Raw genomic sequence first — 23,705 nt, 5'->3', positions numbered from 1 at the left:
AATCCAAACAAGGCTCCAGGGCCAGACGGACTAACCTCAGGTTTTTTCAAAGCGGCTTGGGAGTCTGTGGGGGATGAGGTCTGTGCGTCAATCGCTCACTTTTTCCAAACGGGACTGCTTCCGTACTCGCTTAACGCAACAATACTCACATTGGTTCCTAAATTCCCGGGTGCATCGAAGATGACGGACTTTCGACCTATCTCCTGCTTAAACACAGTATACAAAGTCATCTCGAGACTATTGGTAAAAAGATTAAAACCCATCCTTCCTAATCTTATTCTACCTAGTCAAACTGCGTTTGTACAGGGGAGACTACTTCTCGAGAACACGATCCTAGCTAGCGAGTTAATCAATGGCTATCATAAGAACAAGGGAACGATATGCTTAGACCTTTAGGGATTTATAAAGTCTAGTTCCAGGGAATTTGATGGGGATGCAAATCAAACCCTTGATGAATTCTTCGAACTCAAGCTTGAGAATATCTAAATCTTCACCACGTGATATACTCATCAACAGTTTTACTAATATCTCAAACGTCATCTACAAAAAAATAAAAACATTGCGAGATCAAGATGTTAAAAGCATACTTAAATTCAGACAAATATAACATGTTACATGAGTTTCAAACAAATATTATGGGTTCTTATAACAATACCTTTTTGGTCTCGTCTTGGACATGAACCACGGGAAGGTGAGACCAAGAAGCTAAAGTTAGACCTACCGAGGCCTCAATGTCTCGAGTAATCCTCTCCTTGAGGTGAGGAGATCTAAAGAATGCGCCAATGAGCGTGTGTAGCCTCTTTTGATGAGGTCCATTGATGCTGAGAATAGAGTTTTCTCCAAGTAGTTCAGTGATTGACTTAGGGTATGCAGGGACGAATGTGTTGCCATGGTTTTGGAGCACCACTTTGTTAACCTCTGCATCGGTCGATATTATGATTGGTGTCCCTATTATGTTCGTCTTGAACACATTCCCGTACCTGGATGGTTTACATGTAGAAGGATTTCCGTAAGAATTACCCACATGATATTACTAGTTTAACCAATAAAAAGAAAATGCATCCTCTTCCCACATTTCAAAAAAGGTAAATCATTTGATATGAAAATTTTACGCTAATTAAAGACAAAAAATTATTAAATTTTAGTTACTTGTTGAGATATAGAATGGATATAAAAACCTATAATTTTCTTGATAAGATTTCTCAGAAGCTAACAAGAGAACATATCTTTGAAATTTTATTAGTATGCAGAAAGTAATAATGAATAGCGCAGAATAGCACAACAACGATGTTTAGTTTGTAATATATTATAATAATAACAACACATATGTTAGAAGTTCAAAAAAACAACACATATGTTATAATAATAACACAGGAAAATAATATATAAAACAGAAGAGATAGTTTGACAAAAAAAAAACAGAAGAGATAAAGATGACACATGAAATGAAGTGAACTCAATCATAAAAAAGAAACAAGATCCTCTGCTAAAACTATTTTGCTGCTGTATATGGCCAAGAAGATGAAGACAGGTTGGTTTTGTCAGTCTTTTATAATCATTCAAATTATGTTATGTGCAAAATTTTTAATTTATATATTCGCACCCCAAAGAGTAATTCGTATATAAACAAATTACAAATTCATTATCACTATATGATCCCCTGAAACTTTTTTCTTTGCCTAGAAATGAGATAAATTGATTGTAATTGGAGTTAATTGGGTGTTTTAGTTTTCGATTAAATTACAATAAATTGGTGCATATTTGAATATTGACTAATAAGAATACAAATAGGGGAGAGGCTTCACTAGACTAAATTCAGAATGAAGCATTTTAAGTTAGCATTTACTTGGTTGACTGCAATAAGTCATTTGGTTTTTAATTTATTTATTTATAAAAACTGCTGTATATGTAGATGTGGACGTGTACTATTGTCTATCAAAACGTTTCTTTTCCAAGTAATCCAATAAACAAAACGAAATCACTAGATTAATAACGCAGATAACACACACTGATTTTTTGTTGCCAGCAGATATAATTAAAGGGTTAGAAATTGAAGAAAGTTTTGAGGATGTGAAACAATTTTCTTTTAGAAATCGTGTTGATTTTTAATTCATAATCTTTTTTAATTAAAGGATTTGTAAGAAAAAATGCTTTAAGAAAATCTGGTCAAAGGGATTGATAGTAAAAGACTTACAAAGACTTTCGTTTGTCCATGAAGGTAACAGGCCGAGAAGAATATCCACAAGCAATAAAGGCTAGGGTTTCTCCGATCACCGGCCATCCTAAGCTTCCCTTCGGAATCATAGCCTTCTTCGTCTCTTTCTCTTGTTCTTCTTCTTCTCCATCTCTCGTTTTCCATTTTCTTAGACGAAACCAGAGCCGTGAACGGAGAATAATACCGGCCGTCAAAACCAAGAAACCCGCGACCCAATAATCCATAAAATAAGATGGCCCAACAAGAATACCGGAAAAGTCTTAGATTATCGGAAAATACATGAACACACACCAAAAGAAGCTAACCATGCCAAAGCACATGAAAAAAGGAGGAGATAATAGAGAATTAGGTTTCTCAAATCTCAAAAGCCATGCATGAAGAGAAAGTGAGAGAAACAAATATTTGTGGAGCTAAAGCTATGGTTATGTCATTGTCAATGGGTGCCGAAACAGAGGAATAAATGATATAAAATCCACTTTAAACCGCTTAGATAGAATTTTTTTTGTCAAGCTGTAGATATATCATCATTGTCTAATAAGTAAGTATATCAAAAATAACAACTAAAACAGTCAATCACTAAATATAATAATATTCAACATTAAAATAACCAAAACAGTTAATTCCTATTTAAAAGTTGAGTAACAATAAAGTTATATCTAATTATTATCACTATTCGACTAAAATAAAAAACGTTCGCTTATTAATGTTAAATTTTGAATTCCACATATCTTTACTTTACTCTCTCATATAAATGATACTGAATTGCTAACTGAGTTGTCACCACGCAGATTGTTACTAGAAACATAACATATCAACCAAATCATTTTAAGAAATTTCTTAATAGATTATTTTAAAATATAAATTTATAAAGATGACGTGCATGTATTTGACTAGAGGAACCAATTTTGTATTACAAAAATGTGTATTTACAATTTTAATAAGTGTGATAATATCTACAATTATTATTATTTATCATAAAAATTTTAAATATATTTATTGTGATAAGAAGGATATATCAACATTTATATTTTAGTTTAGATCCTCAATACATAAATTATAAAGTAATTTAGGATAAAATATTATGTTTTATAAAACTTATATAATTTTCATATCTAGTTAAATAATTAAATGAATAATCAGTAAATTACAAGGAAACTAATTTTAGACATATGTACCTAAGGTTTTGTTATTGATATATCTTATCTTGTTTTCGCTATAGTGTTGGTATATAATTTTTATTTTCCATTTATTAATGAAAATACTAAAGTAAATATACTATTAAATAATTATCATTTTACTTTGATATATTTCCAAAAACCATACATTATATAGATTGCTTAATGAAATAATACATATCTAGTTATTACTAAGAAAATAACTTCTTATGATAAATTTTCAGATTTTAAACACACTTTCATAACAAATAAACTGTGAATAAAAATAATATTTATTAGTTGTCAAAAAAGAGTAATAATTATTATGTGAAATAAATAAGAGATATATTTTATATAGTAATAAATCTCAAGCAAATTTGCATGTTTTTTCATTGTTTCTGCTTTTGTTGTTTTGCGGACATGAATCTTAAGACATGATTAACCCCGGTCTTTTAGCTCCGAAATTTTTAATTCATGATTTAACATTTTTTAATTTTTAATTTTATTTTTTATGTTTTTCGACTAAAAACGGTTTTTATCTCTTATTTAAAAGACAATTCTTAGATTTTTTTAGTTAAAATCTAAGAAAAAATAAAAACCGTCTCTTAACCAAAACTAATAATCTCAGTTAAAAGACCGGAGTTAATCATAGTTTTAGGTGTTTACTGAGACCTTACATTTAAAGATTTAGTTTCATCTAAGATTTTTAAATTAACATAAAATTAAAATATTAAAATTTGTAGACAAATCCTATTTAGTTTATTTAAAAGAGCCAGCTGAATAGAAGTGGACTTAAACATGAATGTAATATTAATATTTTGTAACATCAAATTTATAATTTTAAAATCTACTCCATCTATTCCATCTATTCCATAAGATGTTTTGTTTGAATGCACAAAAATTAAAATCTTTTTTAAAAAATCTTATTATCATTCATATAAATTGAAAATAAGTTAACCAATCATAAACAATGCAGAAAAATATTATTGGGTAACTAATATTAGTAAAGATAAAATAAGTATTGATATACCAAAATACAAGTTGAAACATAAAAACTTTTTCAAAAACATCTTGTACTATGAAACAGAAAGAATATAAATCTAAGTTGACGTTTATATTAATCCAAGAAGCAAAGAAAATAAATGTTGTGGTTTGTAATGGAGGAATAAATGAGGGGACATAAACTAGGAGCGGCTATTGCGCCACGCTTAGGCCGTTTTGTCTCGTCTCGTTTTTAGACATTAGAGCATGCCCATTGGGGGTTTTTAAAGGGTCCATGGGCTCGGGTTCATAGGGCCGGGCAGGGAAAAATAAATCGAAAATGGGCTAATTTCGGTGACCCGAGTCTTACGCATGATCCGTTCTTAGCCGGGTTCAAGACACGTGTTGGTTCCCCATTGGCCCCGCGTTTTCGAGTTTACGCGAAGCATTGACCGAGTCCTTTCATTTTTCATTTCTTCTTCGATACCTAGGGTTTGGTTCTCTGAAAGGCGATTGCGAGGCGATTCTGGTGCGACGGCGATTTCCGAAGCTTTTGACCATCAAATCGACGACGAACGGTCCCCTCCACGAGCTCAGGTCAGTATCGAGTAGATTCTCCACAATTTTGAAGCGTTTTGGGTCTCGGGGAATCTCAATCGATTTAGGGTTTTCATTGGGGGTTCAAAATCGAGTTGGGGCTTTCGATTAAGCGTCATGCGGGGTTGTATTGGGGGAGTTAAATCGATTTATGGTTGGTTTATCGGGGTTTATAAATTGATTTGGGGATTTAGGGTTTAGGGTTCGAAATTGATTTGGGGGTTTTACAGGTTACGGTTCTTAATCGATAGTGTTGGTTTCGTTTTATGGTTTTAAATTGTGTAGACGGGTTTATTGTTTCGTTTTCATCATATTGAGCTAATGAGTTTTGTGAATGATTTGTTTGTGCTAGAGATGGATCCCGCAGCAGAGAGAAGAGACATGAAGAGGAACATTGAGTACAACAACAGCTTGATGTATGTTGCTGATTCAGAGTACGGGATACCAACAAGGTGTTACTGTGGTGGGAGGATGATTGACGAGGTTCAGGCGAAGGAGGAGAAAGACACTCTTCCTGGGAAGCGGTTCTTCACATGCATAAACTACGAGGTAAACAACTCCTTCTATCTTTGTTATATTTTTTTGTGTTCTTTTCTTTATTGATTTTGATGAGTTTTCTTTTTCTTATGGGTTAACCAAGCCTGATGGGCTCCATTATCGTCAGCCTTGGGTTCATGGTGTCCAGGAGGAGATCGAGAAGCTGACTAACCGCCTGGAGAAAGCTGAGAAGGTGATGAAGGAGGTGCCCATCCTCAATCAACAGATTGAGTCACTAGAGGTTAGTGATGTTGTTTTGATGTTGTTTCATAGTTTAGTTAAAGGAAAACGTTTTGATGCTGTTTTGATGTTGTTGTTTACATGTACAGGAACAGGTTTAAAAGCCTCTCGGGCGAGGTGGATGCTCTCAGAGTGAAGGTCGCTGACCTGGAGATGGTCTGCTTCGATTGAAAAGCAAAGGTAAATGTTTCTGTTTCTGTTCTTCTCTGGTTCGAATCATGTTTGTGTTTTTTTTTTAATATGTTAACCGTATATAAACTGAACTACAAGTAGTTCAGTCTATAAATTAACTAAAACTACAAGTTTAAAATACAACTAAAACTTTAAAGTACAAGTACAAGTAGAACTAGTTCTCTTAATAACGATAATAAATTGTATCTGTTTTGTGGTTGGTTGCTGTGATTTGATTGTTAGAGTTTAATGCATTTGCGATAGAGAGTTGTTGTCTAATGAATGTTTGGTTGTTAGAGTTTAATGTAGTAGCCAAAACTAGTTAAAAAGATAGCAAATCCTCATGTAAAACACACACATATCAAACCCAAACCGAAACCAAAATGGAACATCCTCCCCAAACCTCCCAAACCTCTCTTCAAAGAAAAAAGTGGTCAATCAAAGAGACGTTGTGCTCATCAGCGCTTGGTTGAACACCAGCAAGGATGCCATCATGAGCACTGACCAGAAGGCCGGAGCGTTTTGGAAGCGCATAGTGGATTACGTCAACGCAAGCCCTGTGCTCAGTGGCGCCGTTCCTAGAGAATGGAGTCAGTGTAAGCAGAGGTGGGGAAGAATCAATGAGCAGGTGTGCAAGTTTGTGGGGTGCTATGAAGCAGCAGTGAGGGAGCAAGCGAGTGGCCAAAACGAGAATGATGTCATGAAGGCTGCCCATGACATCTTCTTCAATGACCTTGGCATCAAGTTCACACTTGAACATTGTTGGAGGGAACTTCGGTTCGATCAAAAATGGAAATCACTCGGTGTTCCCAAAGAAGGTCCCAAAGAGAAAAGTAAGGAAGCTGCAGAGGTGGTGGCTGAGGAGGAAGGTGCGGAGGTTCGGCCTCCTGGTGTCAAGGCTTGCAAAGCAGCCAAACGCAAGAGGCAGGTTACGATGAGATACATAGCATGCTTGCTGTGAAAAAGGAGATACAGCAACAGAAAGTCCTAGAGCGTCTCCTTGCCAAAGACCCTACCCATCTATCTGCAAAGGAAATCACACTCATAGACAAACTCATTTCTGAAATGATTTGAGATGGGTTTGTGCTTCCTGTTGGCTTTTATTTTGGTTGCTTGCTGTTGTGGTTCATGTTGATAGGTTGATAGATATACATTGTTGTTTGGATTGCTTGCTGTTTTGGTTGCTTGCTGTTGTGGTTGCTTGCTGTTGTGGTTCATGTTGCTTTTATTTTGGTTGCTGTTTCGGTTTTCTATTGATTGCTGTTTCATTTAGTTTCTTGTTTTCTTTCTGTTGCAGGTCACGGGGTGGAGTTCAAGTTGTCTGGCAGGAAGGAAGGGAATGCACTTGTTTTATTATGTTTAGCTTTATGGTTGTGTCACGGGAAAGTGTAGTGTTTTGTTTCTGTCTACACTTCATTTCAATTCACGGGAATGTACTTGTCTTTATGTTTAACTTTGTACTTGTTTGGTTGCTCACGGGTAGCAACCACATTGAACTTGTATCCACTCTGCCTACTCTATATATTAAGCATGTGTTTGTTTCTTAAATTTGCTCACTCTTCACTCTTCTTTACTCTACTATTTCCTCTACTGTCAACATACTACTCTCGACTTTGCTCAGTCTTTACTCTTTTTCCTTTACTCTTCTTTACTCTACTCTTCTCTCTAGCTCTCGACATAACCCTGTCAAGACAACTTTGAAGACAACTATCAAGACAAGTATACACTCAACTATCAATCTCTATTTCTCTTAGTCATTTTATTACATAGACTACAAGTATCAAGATATCTTCTCTCTATCTCTCTACCTCTCTTTGTCATTTTAAAACTAGTGAAGATATATATATATTTTTTTTAAAAGATATGTTTTGTTATTAAAGTAATGAAGATAAAAAATTTTATTTTATAAAAAAATTGTTTCTTATTTTAGACTAGTGAAGATTTATAATTTTTAAAAAATATATGTTTCTTTTATTAGACTAGTGAAGATTTTTTTTTTTAAAAGATATGTTTCTTATCAAAGTAATGAAGATTTTTTTTCTTTTTAAAATATATGTTTCTGTTTAGACTAGTGAAGATTTTTTTTTTTTTTAAATATATATGTTTCTTATTAAAGTAGTGAAGATTGTCATTTTTTAAAAAATTAATTTTTTTTTCTTTTGTGTTGTATGAAGGAAGAAGAGTTCAAGTGATGTCTTTCTCATCAGATGATGCAGCAGATAAATTAATTGAAGATACGTTAGACCAACATGTTGATAATTTTATCGACCAACAAGTTGATAATTTCATCGACCAACAAATTAACAAGCCGAAGAGACGAGCGTATATCGAAAGACATAGGGAGCAAGGCCACCAAGACCTTTGGAACGACTATTTCAGTGAAAATCCTACATACCCACCAGAAATGTTTAGGCGGCGTTTTCAAATGACCAAGCCATTGTTCCTTTCCATTGTCGATCGCCTGAGTAATGAAGTTCCATACTTTCGTCAAAGACCAAATGCTCACGGAAGGTACGGCCTTTCTGCACTTCAAAAGTGTACTGCGGCTATACGTATGCTAGCATATGGTCAATCGGGAGATACGTATGACGAATATCTCCGACTTGGTGAGAGTACCGCACTTTTATGTTTGGAGAAGTTCAACGAAGCGATAATACAATTGTTTGGTGATGAGTATCTACGAAAACCTACACCAGCTGATCTTCAATGATTACTCGATATCGGAGAGGTACGCGGATTTCCGGGAATGATAGGCAGCATCGACTGTATGCATTGGGAGTGGAAAAACTGCCCAAGGTCTTGGAGAGGGCAGTACACACGAGGTCACGGAAAGCCGACCATTGTCTTAGAGGCTGTGGCATCACAAGATCTTTGGATATGGCACGCATTTTTCGGTTTACCAGGTACCCTCAACGATATTAATGTTCTCGATCGGTTCACAAGTTTTTTCTGACATTATACAAGGTCGAGCTCCTAAAGTTAATTTCACGGTCAACGGCCACAATTATCCTATGGCGTACTACCTTACAGACGGAATCTATCCAAAATGGTCAACATTTATCCAATCCATCCCACTACCTCAAGGTCTTAAAGCTGAGCTTTTTGCTGAAAAACAAGAATCCGCCAGAAAAGATGTCGAACGTGCTTTCGGAGTTTTGCAATCAAGGTTTGCAATAGTAAAAAATCCTGCTCTACTATGGGACAAGGAAAAGATTGGAAAGATTATGAGAACTTGTGTCATACTACACAATATGATAGTGGAGAACGAACGAAACACATATATTCTGTCCGATACATCTGAGTTCGAGTCGGGAGAGTCAAGCAGGAGTTCACAGGTGGATATCTCGCAACCTACGGACTCCCCTTCCAACTTCGTTAATAGGCATGGTATTCAAGCTCAACTTCGGGATCAACAGAAACATAATCGTTTGAAAGCCGATTTAGTTGAAAATATATGGCAAAAATATGGTAATCTAGATGAATAATCTTTGTATGTTGTTGAATTTTCATTGTATTAAATAAAAACTTTTTAAAAAGTTTTTAAAAAATATATTATTTTATTCTTATGAACCCCATATTCAGGTTCACTAATGGAAGAGCAAAATAAATACAGGTTCATCACTATTTACGGGCCCACCAAAAAACTATTAAAAAAAGCCTATGAACCCCTCCAAGGGGTTCACTAATGGGCATGCTCTTAGATAGCTACTTCTCACTCCCACCCAATTCTCTTCTATCTAATTATTTACTGCTTTCATTATTCTTTTATCCATTTTTAGAAAATAAAATCATTGCTTTTATTGTTTTAATCGACTATTAGCAACATATAACATGTTAGTATTTGATCTAAACTGTGCTCTAAACACGTTTTAACTGATGAACTTAGTGTGAGAGCCCAAAAGAGTTATAGTAATTGACTATTCAATACTATTATAGTCGTTAATATATGATATATGCAATTCATTTTGGTTGTGCATGCTATTATTATGTTTAGATCCCAACAGCATGATCCACTTCCCAGGACCACATTGTTTATTTAGCCAAGCATATATGACCAAAGCAACTAAAGATCGAACAGAAGAAGAAAAGATGACCCAATGCATTGAAAGAATAAAATCATTTACGCAACTCATGATCTACTTTCAGATTTTGAAGCAATGATGAACATAAGTTCACCGATTAATACATGATAACAAATCATGACAGCCACAGAAAATGATAATGTATGCTAATCAGTGCCACTAAACTATTTCATTTGCCGATGCCATTGTATGATTACTGATATTTATGTACCCGCATTTCTTATTAAATACTTAAACTAAACTATATGAAATACTTAGTCCAACTTTATAGTTGGGGATTGTGATTACTATCACATGTCACATGAGCTTTTTGGCCTTAATATTCAAGACACATTAATTAATCGAATATATGTCTGATAGAAAGCCGAGGTACACACATGTTTAATGAAAAAGTCGGTCCACAATTAATTAATTAGAAAACTTTCTGCCTAATGCGTGTATAATATACTCGAGAGACCACAACTTGTAACAACACAAAGCATAATATATGAAAACCATTATCATAAATTATCATTTTTTTAAAAGAAAAATCGTCCAGTAGCATATAGGATTTGTGTTATAAATTCTTGATAGCTATAGCCTAGACTACACAGAATATTTAAAAATGTATCGAGCTGTGAACCTCTAGTTAGTCTACTCGCAAGTATATTCATTGCTATTAACATAGTCGCTTAAAAACAAACTGAAGTATGGGTTGTGGAGATAGACAAATGAGGATTCGTTTTCAGTGTGTCCTTTAAGAAATAAGTAACACATTTTGTATTTGAACTTGATTTTGCAATTTGCATTTGGTATAGTTCTTGTATGGATCAGAACAATATGTTTTTTTTTTCTTCCTTCTTCAGTAGTGTTTCGTCTGTCGGTTGACATAAAATAAAAGGGTGTGGAAACAAAGCATAGTAAAAAGAAGAAAATATTACATTGTAGGGCAGTTTCAAGTTTATTATTACACTACAAGGCAGTTGTTGCTACTAGGGTAGTTTTGTTCAACCAAATCAATTTTCTTGTTACAAACTAACCAAATTAATCTAGATTTCCGTGAATTGACATAAACTATTTTTAATAAATAAAATAAAGTGGGCCACGTCTCTTTCTTATTGATCTTCTTCTTTTTCTTTTTTTTTTTATATTTCCATTGTTTTTACAAAATGAATTCTGTTTTTTCATAATTTTTTTTTCTAAAAAAACTTTATTTATTCATTATCTATGTTATTATACCTATTTTTTTAGATATGTCAAGCTATAATTTTCACAGTGGTGTAAGGGTGACGTGTATGGTGATTTCAAGTTATAGTTGTATCCATGTTGTGTCTTTACTCATCTTTCCTTGTCGTGATTCAACGTCTTAGTGACCTTCATGTCTCTCTTACGTGTTCTGAAACTGACATGATAAGCTTGAGAGCAACAATGGCCAATTTGGGCATTTTTACATATTTAGTCCCTAAAATTTTGTTATTTACTTTGTAACCTCAATACTTTTATAACTAAAAATTGATTTTTAATTTCGTCTCAAACTTCAGAAATTACATTTAACCCCTTGTAATAATTTAATTAAACACATATACCCAAATCTCTCTAATTGAATGTTGCACCATAGTATAATGTACATGTAGATATGTTCATTATCGAGCTACTTGTAATATTTTAAAATGTAATGCATTTCAAAATATTCTCTACATTTGTAATTTCTTATAAGTACATCTACATGTACATGAATGCTCGATATTCTGTATCTATAACATTTTATTTGTACATGATACACAAATTGAGTGATATTTCATGATTTTAATGTCATGAGTGATCTGATGATTTTTTTTTATCATCCACATGTACAATGACATTAAAATCATGAAATATCACTCAATTTTTGTATCATGTACAAGTAAAATGGTATAGATGCGGAATATCGAACATTCATGTACATTTGGATAAACAATGTACACATGTGCAATAAGCATGTTTCGAACATATGTGTACATTAATAATATATAATCTTGTACATAACCATGGTTATACACATGTACATAACCACAAATGTACACATGTGTACACGACCACGATTGTCCACCTTACGTAATGTATCCATCAGTGTGTACATGTGTACACCATCAAAATATGTACAATCAAATGATGTTCATGTGTACAACCAAATGATGTACAACCAAATGATGTTCATGTGTACATACAAATATTATTATCATGTACAATGATTCACTTGAATATTCACATATACACAGTTTTACACTAACTCAACACATGTACACTAACGAATGTACACATGTACACATGTACACTAACAAATGTACACATATACACTAACGAATGTACACAACTATATACAACTTTACACATTAACATTTGTTGTACACATGTACACTAACGAATGTACATAACTTTAGAACATGTTGGGCATCTAAAATATATCTCAAAACTATAGCTTCACATATCTCAAAAGATAGATCGAGTGATGGAGAAAACGATTTCATAAAAAAAATTTGAAAAAAGAAATTTAAGAATCAAATATGAATTTTCTAAAAGAATAGAGAATGAATGAAGAAGAAAACGAAGAAGAAAAAGAAAGAGAAAAAAAGTAATTTTTTTTTTTAAATTGTAAGACCACTCTAGTTAGATAAAGCTGTTCTAGTTGATAATAGTTGGTTTTTAGTCATAAAAAACTACCTCAAGAGCATAAACTGCCCTAGTTTGTAATTAAAATCTTAAACTAAAAAACTCTAGAAAGAAACATAAAAACAAGATTGACTTGTCACCTTCAAATCAACCATTTGGTGATTTCGAAAAATAAAAAAAATCATTACTCGCAAATGTGTATGTTTTTTTTGGAATGACTAAGATTTTGGATTCGTGGATCCATACGTTCTTTAAGGTGAAATTCAGATTATTTACTTTATTATTCTGGACAGTTGATTTTTTCCAGTGCTATTTGAGTATACAGCTTGCAATTTTTTTTTACTAAATAAATCTAATTTTTTTAACCATAGACAACTCATGGTTGGTTATGGATGACATGACATTTCTCAATCTTTCTCTATCCTTTCTGATTCATTTTTTTTTGTTGGTTTACAAACCAGTGAGACTGCCATGTAAACAGTTGATTTGGATAACTACAAACATATACGTAAATTAAAACAAACAAAACAAAAGTTCAACTTGCATCAACACCAACATCATGAAACAAAGGACAGTTTACTAATCGCTAAGAGCTTCTCCATACAAAGATGATCTCGTCGATTTCACAATCCGAACCTCCACAAAATCACCAATCTCAGGACTCCATTTCATATCATCATCATCATCAATAAGACACTCTTTATCAAACAGAGGCTTCCTCACATACGAAACTCTGTGTCCTTTGTTTGTTTTCCCATGAGTTCTGTCTCATCAGGAGCTCTCTTTGTTTGGTCCTTCCACCAAAAACTAACCGAACAGAACCGACCTGAGAATCTTAACAAGAACGGAAGAACCTGTTGTTTCATTCTTCATTGAGTTCTGTCAAACGCCTCTGCTTCACTTCTTCCTCTGGAAAGAGAGCATCTCCAAAGAGATCAGCAAATCTCAAACCCATGTTTTTAACCTTAAATCTATTCAGGATCAGACGAATCATCGTTGTAACTTTTCACATTCTGTCCGTCCTATAACTTGTTTCACACCAGACTCTCAAAGCTCCCACAGGACGTCACCGCTCTCTCCCTCTTGTTAAAGGGAAACAATGCAGAAAGCACGTTTGATAGAATTGGCTTCTGTTAACTAAACTAAAACTCTGTTTCATATAAAGTTCAAAACTTTAATACGAATAAAATAACAAACGGAATTATGCAAAATTATCTAAAGTTCAGAGCTTTAAGATCGATCATTCAGACACAAAACGCAGCGTTTCGTTTTATCCAGACACAGGGGTAATTTTGACATTTTCGTATAAGTCTCTTAATCTTTCTAGTTGTTGTTATCGACTAACGAACATTTTCTCTGGTAAGAGAGACGGAGACGTAAGTGCAAGGAAGGAAAAGAACGATGATGATCCATAGCTGGAGAAGATCAGGAGATTTTATACGATCGGCATGCAAATCACTAAGTAGTTTCCGACAAAAACATAACTCAATGTCTCCTTCTGTTTCAGGTTCGGTTTTTCCAATTTCACTTTTTCTGTAAATTCAATTTCACTGGAAACAAAAAAAAGATTGAAACTTTGGATCAGATTTAGGCTTCGTTAATCGTTACGAGTCAAAAGGAAAGACCTTTGAGTCAAATGCTGGGAAGGGTCGTAACACAGAGCTGCTTGATCATCATCATCATCATCATCATCCATGTCTTGGTGGAAGAAACATGTGGACGATGCAGCAGTATAAGTCATTTGGGTCATCATCAGCTTCAAAAGTCCAGAGAAACCCATTGTTTTCTTCGTTGGAACCTAAAGACGTTAGCTACTTCAAGGAGATACTAGGTGAGAAACACGTGGTTGAAGATGAAGAGAGGCTCGAGACTGCTAATACAGATTGGATGCATAAGTACAGAGGATCTAGTAAGCTGATGCTCTTGCCCAAGAACACAGAAGAGGTTTTTTTTATTTTCTTTTTTCATTGACTGTTTGGATTGTGATGACAATTTGTGTTGAAGATAGATTTATCTTTTGTTTGCAGGTGTCTCAGATACTTAAGTATTGTGATTCCAGGAGTTTAGCTGTTGTTCCTCAAGGAGGAAACACCGGTCTTGTTGGTGGAAGTGTGCCTGTCTTTGATGAGGTTGTTCTACACCGTTTTTCTTTCTTCTACACATTGATTGGCGATGATAATGTTGGATAAGTTGATTCTAGCTACCTACACTTTTGTCACATCTTTGCAGGTGATCATCAATGTTGGTTTGATGAATAAAGTCTTGTCCTTTGATGAGGTAATTAGCCCTCTATAGCTTATTATGCAGCAGATTCGGTTAGATACCAAAAAAAAATTACTTAAAGAGTAATGTAACTACATACTTGGTGATGATATGATGCTCTATACTTCAGGTTAGTGGAGTCTTGGTGTGTGAAGCAGGATGCATTTTGGAAAATCTGGCAGCTTTCCTTGACACAAAAGGGTAATAGAAAAAGAAGATTGTTTTGTTTATTACTTAAAAAATTGTTCGGTAAGCAACAACATAGATTTATGTCTCCTCAGTTTTGTTATGCCTCTAGACTTAGGTGCAAAAGGAAGCTGTCATATTGGTGGAAATGTTTCAACTAATGCTGGTGGTTTGCGCCTTATCCGTTACGGCTCACTTCATGGAACCGTATTGGGTAATCAATTATAGTTCTATTCACTTCCTATCCATCTGATATACTCTTTTGGATCTCATCTTCCTAATATTTGTTTTCTTACCATCTCCAGGTCTAGAAGCTGTCACAGCAAATGGAAATGTGCTTGACATGCTTGGAACTTTACGCAAAGACAACACTGGATACGACTTAAAACATTTATTCATCGGTAATTCTCATCATAACCTTGTGCTTATACAGTCACTTCAGTAATAAAAGAGACTTATAGTTATCTCACAGGTAGTGAAGGATCACTTGGTATTGTGACTAAAGTTTCTATACTCACACAACCAAAGATGTCTTCTGTAAACTTAGCCTTCATCGCCTGCAAAGACTTTCTCAGCTGCCAGGTTTTGAATCAGACAACACTGGATACGACTTAAAACATTTATTCATCGGTAATTCTCATCATAACCTTGTCTCTCTTTTTTATATTTATTTCCCTTTCTTTTTCAGAAACTTCTTGTTGAAGCAAAGAGAAATCTTGGAGAGATACTGTCTGCTTTCGAGTTTCTTGATAACAACTCCATGGATTTGGTAAAGCTTTTTACCAACTGTTTGCATTAGTCTTATGATTTTTGCTAACGTGATAATTCATTTGCTAGGTACTTAACCACCTAGACGGTGTCCGTAACCCAGTTTCCTCTTCAGAGAACTTTTACATTTTGATAGAGACAACAGGAAGTGGTGAAACTTATGACAGGTGAAATGAACTTATGCCATTTTTGGTAACAGTTCTCTTTGTCTGATTCAAAAAAACTAATGCAGGGAGAAGCTTGAAGCGTTCCTTTTAAAGTCACTGGAACAAGGTTTAGTCTCTGATGGTGTAATAGCTCAAGACATAAACCAAGCATCTTCTTTTTGGCGCATACGAGAGGTACACACTTAGTATTATATCGCCTTCAGAGAAACCTTGATTTTAAGGAAATATATTTTATACCTTGCAGGGTATAACAGAGGCGTTACAGAAAGCAGGAGCTTGTTACAAGTATGACTTATCCTTACCTGTTGAAGAGATTTACAATATTGTCAACGACCTTAGAGGGAGACTAGGTAAGAAATATATCATATTCCAGTGTTATTTCAATTGTTAACTGCATTCAAACCATGTAAGTCCATGTTTCAGATGGCTTAGCGAATGTCATGGGATATGGTCATCTTGGAGACGGTAATCTTCATTTAAACATCTCAGCCGCGGAATATAACGATAAGGTAAATCAATATATCGACGTGAAACACTTGAAGATGTCCAAAGTAATGAATGTCCTTCACTCTTTTCTTTGCAGCTTTTAGGTTTGATAGAACCTTATGTTTATGAGTGGACATCAAAGCACCGTGGAAGCATCAGTGCAGAACATGGATTAGGTGTAATGAAAGCTAATGAAATCTTCTACAGCAAATCACCAGAAACCGTGAGCATAACAAACAAAACAACGAATCGAACTAACATATCTATAGAGCTTATGGGGTCATTCTTGTCACTCTATTTGCAGGTTGCATTAATGGTATCCCTCAAAAAGTTGCTGGACCCTAAGGGGATTCTCAATCCATACAAAGTTCTCCCTCACTCTTTCTTCTCTCCCTAAGGTGAAAAAAGATTATGCTTTATGAAATTATTGAAAGCACTATCAGTCTATGAGGAGGAATCTATCATCTTTAGTTTTGGGAATCATTGACATTCTTCTTTAAACGAATGCAAGGTGGGGATGAGAGATGATTCTTCAAAAAGAAGAAAATGGGAATATGATGAGGAGCCCAAGTTTGAGCAAGTATGATCGATGCAAAGGAACAGTATAAGCAAGTGTTGATTAAAAAGTCACTTCACTAAAGTATATATGCTTCTTCCATGTTGTTGTCACTGTCTCTTAATATCTTATTAAACATGGGATAAGAAAGAATAAAAACCTGTGGAGCTTACGTGTATTACAAGTTTGCAGTGTACTTAGACTGAAAACTCAGAAAGAGAAGAATCTACCATCTATTTATAATAGCAACTACTGTATCTTCAAGAATCTCTCACATAAAAACCTTATTAAACCAGTTAAAATTGGAAATGGAGTTAAACCGGAACAAAAGGTCTCTCTAGTTTAGGAAATAAAGGCTTTTCCGAAAGTAGATTTTTGGAATGTTTAATGATTATATTCCAAACTGATCGTGATCGCGAGAGTAGCAAAAAGCGTGTAAAGATTCGGTTCTCCAGCACCAGTGGAAAGACATGATAAACGACTTGGGGTTTGATGACTGGACATAGATGCTATGCTTTAAACACAAGATGAAGATGATAATACACTATAAAAAGCTCAAGGATATGGCTAAGGAGACAAACACACACACACACACAATCTTCTCTCTCACACTCATTGTAGTAACTTTTTTAAACACAAATGACAACTTCATCCGAATCAACTCGCAAGGTTGGTTGATTGATTCTTTAATTGTATTAACAATAAGCCTTTTGTTATATCTTCTTTGCCTTGATCATCTCTGTTTTTTTTCTTTTTGTTAGGGCCTGACCAAAATTGCCGCCAATAGAGCTCAGAAAGAGTTCATGGAGTGGCAGACTAACCCTCCTTCTGGTTTCAAGCACAGAGTCTCTGATAATCTCCAAAGGTATATACAGCTTTATATACCCAGTTTTATGTCTTTTCCTTAATATCAAAAAATTAATGATGTGATATTGTAAACTTTCGTGTAAAAGATGGACTATTGAAGTGAAGGGAGCTCCAGGAACTCTTTATGCCAATGAAACTTACCAACTTCTGGTGGAATTTCCTGAGCATTATCCTATGTAAGCTCCACAGGTTATCTTTCAGCATCCAGCTCCACTCCATCCTCATGTTTACAGCAACGGTCACATTTGCTTGGGTAAGAAACAAACACAATGATTCACTCCTGTGTTTCAGAGTCTGATAACAAGAGCTTCTGTGTATATTTTGCTGATGCAGATATTTTGTATGGTTCATGGTCGCCTGCAATGAGACTAAGTTCAATCTGTCTTAGCATTCTCTCAATGCTCTCAAGCTCAGCTGTGAAGGTTTGTTGTGTGTTTGTGCTATTTCCTCTTTTTTTCAAAGGCTGTCACTGTACACTCTTCTTATGATGTTTCTTCTTCTTCTTCTCTTGTACTCATCCTTGCAGCAAAAACCGAAAGACAACGACCACTATTTGAAAAATTGCAAAAATGGAAGATCCCCAAAAGAAACGAGGTGGCGCTACCATGATGACAAAGTATAACATCTCTATGTGATCACTGTGATGTGTACTTTGATATTGTAATTAGTAACTAAATTGTATGATCTCAACTCGAGTTATTGACCTGTTTCAATCTTCAAAACAAGAAGAGTTTCTCTCAGCCTTTTAATCACACTAAAAGATTGTGCAGAAACTATAGAGTCATCAAATAACATAGATTTATTATCAAGTAAAAAAAGAAATGGACTGAATCTTCTGTTGATAAGAGATCATCACCAAGAACTGAGACAATGACTGATCCAAAAGAAGAGACACTTTTGCTCCCATGTATTAATCAATTGAAGCTAAAATGTGTTATCTAAAGTGAAAGGCTGATGATAGACACTCCATGACACGTTACATTCGTAATAAACACTTGAAGGACTACTCAGCATTAGCTTCATCTGTTCCTTGCTCCATTTATAATAACACCTGCAGCCAAAATTTCAACCTTTAGCATGTGACTTAAAGACTATACTGGTGCAACAGAATCAAACATACAGATGCCCTAATATTTAATTCCAGTCGTCCCTATACAAATCTACTAACATTTTAGAGTACTACACCAATAGACTACAAAGGCTAATTCTAATCGCTGTTCCTCAAGATTTACTTCAATATCCAACAACGTCTACGGTCTGTGTACACTGTGACAAGAGCACAGAGAGGTAAATACAAAACCTAATGCTTGAGCGAGCAGAAGAAACTTCAAAAGCCCCTCCTCATGAACCTCAATATAAATCCCAGAACCAAAGTTCCATACAAAAATAAGACATACTGTTCATCATGAATTCCAAGACCTCATATATACTACAATGCAACAAGCTCTATCCACAACACTGCTCACAATAGAATCAGCATACTGTTCCATTCCAATTCCAAGACTTAATAGCTGCTACAATGCAACAAGCGAGCCTCACACTGCTCACAGTCAGAGCTAACGCTTTAGTAGAAGAAAAGCAAACAACTTTATGCTGTTCCTTATAAATTCCAAGACTTTTTAGCTACTATAAACTCAATACACAACACTGCTCACAAGAGCTAACGTTCCATAATAAAAAAGCAGACAGCTTTAAGCAAACCCAGAATCAAACATACTGTTCCTCATCAATTCCAAGATTTAAATAGCTACAACAAAATCTCATACACAACACAGCTCACAATCAGAGCTTAGAAGAGTACCTAAAAAAAGGTCACTCCATATCAACTTTAGCACCAACAGCCTTCAACTTCTCAATGATCTTCTCAGCTTCCTCCTTACTAACTCCTTTCTTCAACAAAGTCGGCGCCTTCTCCACCAAGTCCTTAGCTTCCTTCAACCCCAAATCCGTAACCGCCCTCACCTCCTTGATCACCTTTATCTTCGACGCCGACTCGAACCCTTGTAGCATCACATCGAACGCCGTCTTCGCCTCCGCCTTCTTCTCCTCCCCCTTCCCGGCCGCCGCGGCTCCGGGACCGCCTCCTCCTCCAGATCCCGGAATCGACATCCCGGGCATCATCGCCGCCATCACGGGCATGTCGGTGACTCCTAGCTTCTTCCTGAGGAGCTCGGTGAGGTCCATCGTTTCCAGGAGCGTGAGGTTGGAGAGCTCCGTTACGATTTTGGAGACGTTTTCCGATTGAGATGAGTATCCACGACGAGATTGGATCGGGTTTGACTGGATGGATCTCAAACCTCGTGAGAGATGAGAGGAGATGACTCGTAGGTTCCTCATAGTTTAGTTTCTTCTCTCTCTCTCTAGCAGGCTGGAGAATTCATGTCAGACTGATGAAGTGAGCAAGAGAGCATAAACCCTAACGGACCGAAAGTCATATAAATGGGCCGTTATGGGCCTCTTTGTATTTTGATATTATAGAGAGTGTTAGGATTATTTAGGCCCTAGGCCCAAAACAGCAGTTTAACATAAATAACAGGAATTATTCTAAAATATTTATGGTAGAAACCAAGTTAGTTCATTAGTTTAATTGAAGATTTATTAATTTTTATATAACATAAAATTGGAGTATGAGATTTAAAATGTGATTCATTATCAACTATAACGATTAATAAATAAATTTATACAACATTTTAATATGATGAAAATAAAATTGTTAGATGTGGATTAATAAGTGATGCAAGTAAATCATGATAAAAAGTAGAATTATCATTTGTTGAATGAAGGATGTAATAGAACAATAAATCAACGATAAAATAATAGGAATATATTTCACTATTCTCTTAGCAAAATCAGAAATAACACAACATAAAACTTCAAATGGAAAATTAAAAATACAACATATCACAAACAAATTAAAGCAAACTGTCATTCATACATTTCTTTCCCCACAAAATATTTTTTTTATTCATTTCAATTTCCTCATATAACGAACTCAAGAATTTATCTTCCTGCAGTTCTTCCTGATTTCTCCACTCGAACCCGTCAAGGGAGAGATGTTTCCCATCTTGATCATTGACTCCGCAAACTGCTTGAAAAACTCTCCTTGATCCTCTGCGTACTTCTTTACAAGCTCTCTTGATTTATCGTTGCTGCTGAACAGAACCTGGTCCGAGCTCAGCAAACCCATGTTCTCTACCAAATTCTTGAAGTAGCTGTTGTCGAACTTCGCCGGGCTGACCTTGTCCAACACCGAGAGATTCTGGTCTCCTCCTGATCTTGGACACCTTTGGCGCAAGTTAGCGGCGAAGGATTGTTCCAGTGTCATGTCCGGACGACCGTTTCCAGACTGGTTGTATAGCCTCTGTCTGAAACTCGTGCATCTCGAGAATCCTATGGTGTGACTCCCTGAGAAAGAGTTAAGCAAGGTAGGTAATAGTTATTTTTTTTTTTGTATTGTTACGTGCATGTGAAGTAACTCTGTACAGAGTGTGGAAAGCTTACCGGAGAGAGCGACAAGGTCGGTGACATCGAGTCCTTGACGTTTGAACTTTTTGAGGATTGTCTGGAAAGTATTGTTTGGCGCAGGGATGTTGTTGTTGGAGCCACTCAAGCTTGCACTTCTTGAATCTCTTCTTCCTAATGGAACCATCCAGCTTGGTCCACCAGTCTAAAACCAAGAACCAAAACGAATCAGATGATTTTTTCATTATTGTTATCAAGACAAGAGAGGTTGTGGAGGAGACTTACGAGAACAGAGGAGTCTCTAGCGGCTAGGGTAAGAGCATCAGCGCAAGAGACAGTTCCAGGGCATTCTTTCTCAAGCTGAGCTTTGATCTGGTCAACTACGTCAAATCCACGAGCTGATTTTCTGTTAGGGTTTGAGTTTTTCTCACTCGCTATCCTCCCACTGCTGTCTAGAAGCAAAGAGCCATCACAACCCTACATTTCACAGTTACCTTGCTCAATACGTAATAAACAAAAAAAAAAGAGTTACACGTTAGAAGAAATTAACCAAACCTTAACGAAACAGTCGTGGAAATGAAGTCTTATCAAGGAAGCAGCCATGCGGGTCTCTCTAGCAACAGCTTTAGCTACAACTGATCTCACGATCTCCCCGGCTTGTGGGCATGAATGTGCATAGTAATATGGGGAGAGTTTGCCTCCAGAGCTCTTGTGGCAGAGACAGAGAGGGAGAAAGCAAAGGAGATAAATAACAAGGAGAAAGGTACTGAGTCTTGCCATTACTTTTAACAAGAAGATGAAGAAAGGAGAAAGGCTTTGTGATGAGGAGGGATATATATGAAGTAAGGGGAGAGGAATGAGGTATTTATAGTAAAAGACCTTGAAGAAGAAGTAAGAAGTGGAGTTGTTACTAGCTAAATCTCGAGATTTAAAAGAAGATTAAAAGCGACAAAAGTTAAGGTTTGGTACCCAACATTGCATGCTAAGTTTGACTAATTAACCTCCTTTTTGGTTTAATTATTTACAATTTGATTTGACTTAGTTTTAATATATGAAAGTTGATCTTTATCCATATGTTAACGACTCATAACAATAACTTAAAAGACCTTTAACTCTTTATTTCTCTTGTAGAAGTAAATTAAAAGCCAAGAAAAACAAGTATGAACAGAATAATCAAATTCAAAAAGAAAGAAAGAAAACACCAATATAATGCCTAGATGTAACTAAATCTAAAAGAAGAAATGGAAATAAGTAATTTTTACTTTTGAAAATAAATAATATACATAGACAGAGACAAATTTAAAAGGCTAGCGTAGTGAGAAAGAGAAGAGAGTAGGAAAAGATTCTAACTACTAGTTTGACAAAAACAAAAGTTCTTCAAGTGTCAATCATTGTTTGACTTATGAACACATTCTTGTTCTTGTAACCAAAGCAAAATAGAGGAAGCTTTCTTGTCTTTTTCTGTCATAACACATGCATCTGCAGGTAAAAAAGCAATCTTCACGTGAACTTTCAACTTTTTGACTCTAGTAGAAACTATACAATGAAGGCGAGGACGAGAGGTCCCATGAGAATTGATAGGCAAAAGCATTGTTGATGTCTTGAGTAGCTCTGTCCACTTCTGCTCACCTCTTTACAAAGACCATAGCAAATATATTACATTGAAATTTTCTCTGGTGAGATCCATAAACAACACTTAAAGAAACATTGAGCTCTGTCCTTGATTCCTCATAAATGAATACTTTCTTCTTTTTGTAATGCTGATAGTTTCTAGGAAGCCTGATAAGTGACATGCCTTGCAATGTACCAGTGCCAAGCTGCGTCCATATGTGAACATAACAGTGACTTTGTGTGGATACACAGCGCGACTGCTTTGAGATTAGAAGTAGAGAATCAAGAACGGAGTAGAAGACTATAAATAAGATGAATATTTTGTTTCTCACAAACTTAAAATTATAAATAATCTTCTGCAACTTTAAGCTACTTGATTATGTAGAAAAAAGGTTTAAAAAACCTCAAATGATCAAATGAAAACATTTAGAAAATCTTCATAAAATGTAAAGAACAAGAAGCTAGTCTTCAAGAACCCTTCTTCATTAAACGAGACAACTGGTTCAGGAATTGGCTTATGAACATCTACAAGCTTTTGAGTCTGCCAAGTTGTCTTGTCTATAATCTCAAATGCAAGTGTTGAAAGAGTTCCTCTGGTGTTCTTGGAGAAAAAACATCTCTCTCTCTCTCTCTGGATGAGGTTTTAGTGTTGCAGGACTTAGAGTAGAAGCTCTGAAGCGAGTCTCTTCAGAGACTCGGATACTTTAATAAGATCAGAATCTGAATGTCCCGCGG

The 23,705-nt window shown here is 35.4% G+C and overlaps 6 protein-coding genes and 1 pseudogene across 7 annotated transcripts; 4 read left to right on the top strand and 3 right to left on the bottom strand.

Annotated features, from left to right (window-relative positions):
- Window positions 1–233: 233 nt before the first annotated feature.
- LOC130503946 (3-epi-6-deoxocathasterone 23-monooxygenase CYP90C1-like) lies at window positions 234–2,680 on the bottom strand. Its single transcript, XM_056998518.1, has 3 exons — window positions 2,195–2,680; window positions 656–980; window positions 234–540 (listed from the first exon to the last, which is right to left on the bottom strand). The coding sequence occupies exons 1-3, from the start codon at window positions 2,437–2,439 to the stop codon at window positions 385–387; spliced, it is 726 nt and encodes a 241-aa protein (XP_056854498.1). The 5' UTR covers window positions 2,440–2,680; the 3' UTR covers window positions 234–384.
- A 3,708-nt stretch (window positions 2,681–6,388) lies between these two features.
- On the top strand, window positions 6,389–7,287 carry LOC130503947 (glutathione S-transferase T2-like). The gene is made up of 3 exons (XM_056998519.1): window positions 6,389–6,823; window positions 7,034–7,091; window positions 7,193–7,287. The coding sequence occupies exons 1-3, from the start codon at window positions 6,389–6,391 to the stop codon at window positions 7,285–7,287; spliced, it is 588 nt and encodes a 195-aa protein (XP_056854499.1).
- Window positions 7,288–8,086: 799 nt separating this feature from the next.
- On the top strand, window positions 8,087–8,605 carry LOC130503949 (uncharacterized). The gene has a single exon (XM_056998522.1). It carries the CDS (start codon window positions 8,087–8,089, stop codon window positions 8,603–8,605), a length of 519 nt encoding a protein of 172 aa, XP_056854502.1.
- A 5,344-nt stretch (window positions 8,606–13,949) lies between these two features.
- Window positions 13,950–17,289, top strand: LOC130503948 (D-2-hydroxyglutarate dehydrogenase, mitochondrial). 2 transcript variants are annotated; one of them, XM_056998521.1, is made up of 16 exons: window positions 13,950–14,112; window positions 14,197–14,549; window positions 14,633–14,734; window positions 14,835–14,882; window positions 14,998–15,068; window positions 15,149–15,267; window positions 15,359–15,454; window positions 15,526–15,635; window positions 15,742–15,822; window positions 15,891–15,988; window positions 16,054–16,162; window positions 16,233–16,338; window positions 16,412–16,497; window positions 16,572–16,697; window positions 16,779–16,872; window positions 16,986–17,289. In XM_056998521.1, the coding sequence occupies exons 1-15, from the start codon at window positions 14,007–14,009 to the stop codon at window positions 16,869–16,871; spliced, it is 1,704 nt and encodes a 567-aa protein (XP_056854501.1). In that variant the 5' UTR covers window positions 13,950–14,006; the 3' UTR covers window position 16,872; window positions 16,986–17,289. The 2 variants fall into 2 exon arrangements, with proteins under 2 accessions (XP_056854501.1, XP_056854500.1); XM_056998520.1 differs by having other exon boundaries at window positions 13,951–14,112; window positions 14,191–14,549.
- A 317-nt stretch (window positions 17,290–17,606) lies between these two features.
- On the top strand, window positions 17,607–18,657 carry LOC108854711 (probable ubiquitin-conjugating enzyme E2 17; annotated as a pseudogene).
- An 18-nt stretch (window positions 18,658–18,675) lies between these two features.
- On the bottom strand, window positions 18,676–20,307 carry LOC130503944 (uncharacterized). The gene is made up of 2 exons (XM_056998516.1): window positions 19,699–20,307; window positions 18,676–18,948 (listed from the first exon to the last, which is right to left on the bottom strand). The coding sequence occupies exon 1, from the start codon at window positions 20,232–20,234 to the stop codon at window positions 19,710–19,712; it is 525 nt and encodes a 174-aa protein (XP_056854496.1). The 5' UTR covers window positions 20,235–20,307; the 3' UTR covers window positions 18,676–18,948; window positions 19,699–19,709.
- Window positions 20,308–20,699: 392 nt separating this feature from the next.
- Window positions 20,700–22,202, bottom strand: LOC130503945 (peroxidase 49-like). Its single transcript, XM_056998517.1, has 4 exons — window positions 21,915–22,202; window positions 21,645–21,836; window positions 21,399–21,564; window positions 20,700–21,302 (listed from the first exon to the last, which is right to left on the bottom strand). The coding sequence occupies exons 1-4, from the start codon at window positions 22,137–22,139 to the stop codon at window positions 20,890–20,892; spliced, it is 996 nt and encodes a 331-aa protein (XP_056854497.1). The 5' UTR covers window positions 22,140–22,202; the 3' UTR covers window positions 20,700–20,889.
- Between the last annotated feature and the right edge of the window lie 1,503 nt (window positions 22,203–23,705).

Source organism: Raphanus sativus, unplaced genomic scaffold (genome assembly GCF_000801105.2).
Source record: "Raphanus sativus cultivar WK10039 unplaced genomic scaffold, ASM80110v3 Scaffold1254, whole genome shotgun sequence".
Classification (NCBI taxonomy): domain Eukaryota; kingdom Viridiplantae; phylum Streptophyta; class Magnoliopsida; order Brassicales; family Brassicaceae; genus Raphanus; species Raphanus sativus.
Note: the sequence above shows the minus strand (reverse complement) of the source record. Positions and strands in the feature narration are given on the sequence as shown.

What these genes read in the sequence shown, in the direction of transcription:
- LOC130503948 (XM_056998520.1), top strand. Translation starts at nt 14,007, where the DNA reads ATGATGATCCATAGCTGGAGAAGATCAGGAGATTTTATACGATCGGCA. An exon ending in AAGTCTTGTCCTTTGATGAG is followed by an intron (nt 14,883 to 14,997) that starts GTAATTAGCCCT and finishes TCTATACTTCAG; the next exon opens with GTTAGTGGAGTCTTGGTGTG. An exon ending in CTTTTTGGCGCATACGAGAG is followed by an intron (nt 16,163 to 16,232) that starts GTACACACTTAG and finishes TATACCTTGCAG; the next exon opens with GGTATAACAGAGGCGTTACA.
- LOC130503947 (XM_056998519.1), top strand. Translation starts at nt 6,389, where the DNA reads ATGAGCACTGACCAGAAGGCCGGAGCGTTTTGGAAGCGCATAGTGGAT. An exon ending in CAGCCAAACGCAAGAGGCAG is followed by an intron (nt 6,824 to 7,033) that starts GTTACGATGAGA and finishes TCATGTTGATAG; the next exon opens with GTTGATAGATATACATTGTT. An exon ending in TTTGGTTGCTTGCTGTTGTG is followed by an intron (nt 7,092 to 7,192) that starts GTTGCTTGCTGT and finishes TTTCTGTTGCAG; the next exon opens with GTCACGGGGTGGAGTTCAAG.
- LOC130503945 (XM_056998517.1), bottom strand. Translation starts at nt 22,139, where the DNA reads ATGGCAAGACTCAGTACCTTTCTCCTTGTTATTTATCTCCTTTGCTTT. An exon ending in CTAGAGACTCCTCTGTTCTC is followed by an intron (nt 21,565 to 21,644) that starts GTAAGTCTCCTC and finishes TCTTGGTTTTAG; the next exon opens with ACTGGTGGACCAAGCTGGAT. An exon ending in CGACCTTGTCGCTCTCTCCG is followed by an intron (nt 21,303 to 21,398) that starts GTAAGCTTTCCA and finishes ACTCTTTCTCAG; the next exon opens with GGAGTCACACCATAGGATTC.
- LOC130503946 (XM_056998518.1), bottom strand. Translation starts at nt 2,439, where the DNA reads ATGGATTATTGGGTCGCGGGTTTCTTGGTTTTGACGGCCGGTATTATT. An exon ending in ATGGACAAACGAAAGTCTTT is followed by an intron (nt 981 to 2,194) that starts GTAAGTCTTTTA and finishes TAAACCATCCAG; the next exon opens with GTACGGGAATGTGTTCAAGA. An exon ending in TCCAAGACGAGACCAAAAAG is followed by an intron (nt 541 to 655) that starts GTATTGTTATAA and finishes ATTTTTTTGTAG; the next exon opens with ATGACGTTTGAGATATTAGT.
- LOC130503949 (XM_056998522.1), top strand. Translation starts at nt 8,087, where the DNA reads ATGTCTTTCTCATCAGATGATGCAGCAGATAAATTAATTGAAGATACG.
- LOC130503944 (XM_056998516.1), bottom strand. Translation starts at nt 20,234, where the DNA reads ATGAGGAACCTACGAGTCATCTCCTCTCATCTCTCACGAGGTTTGAGA.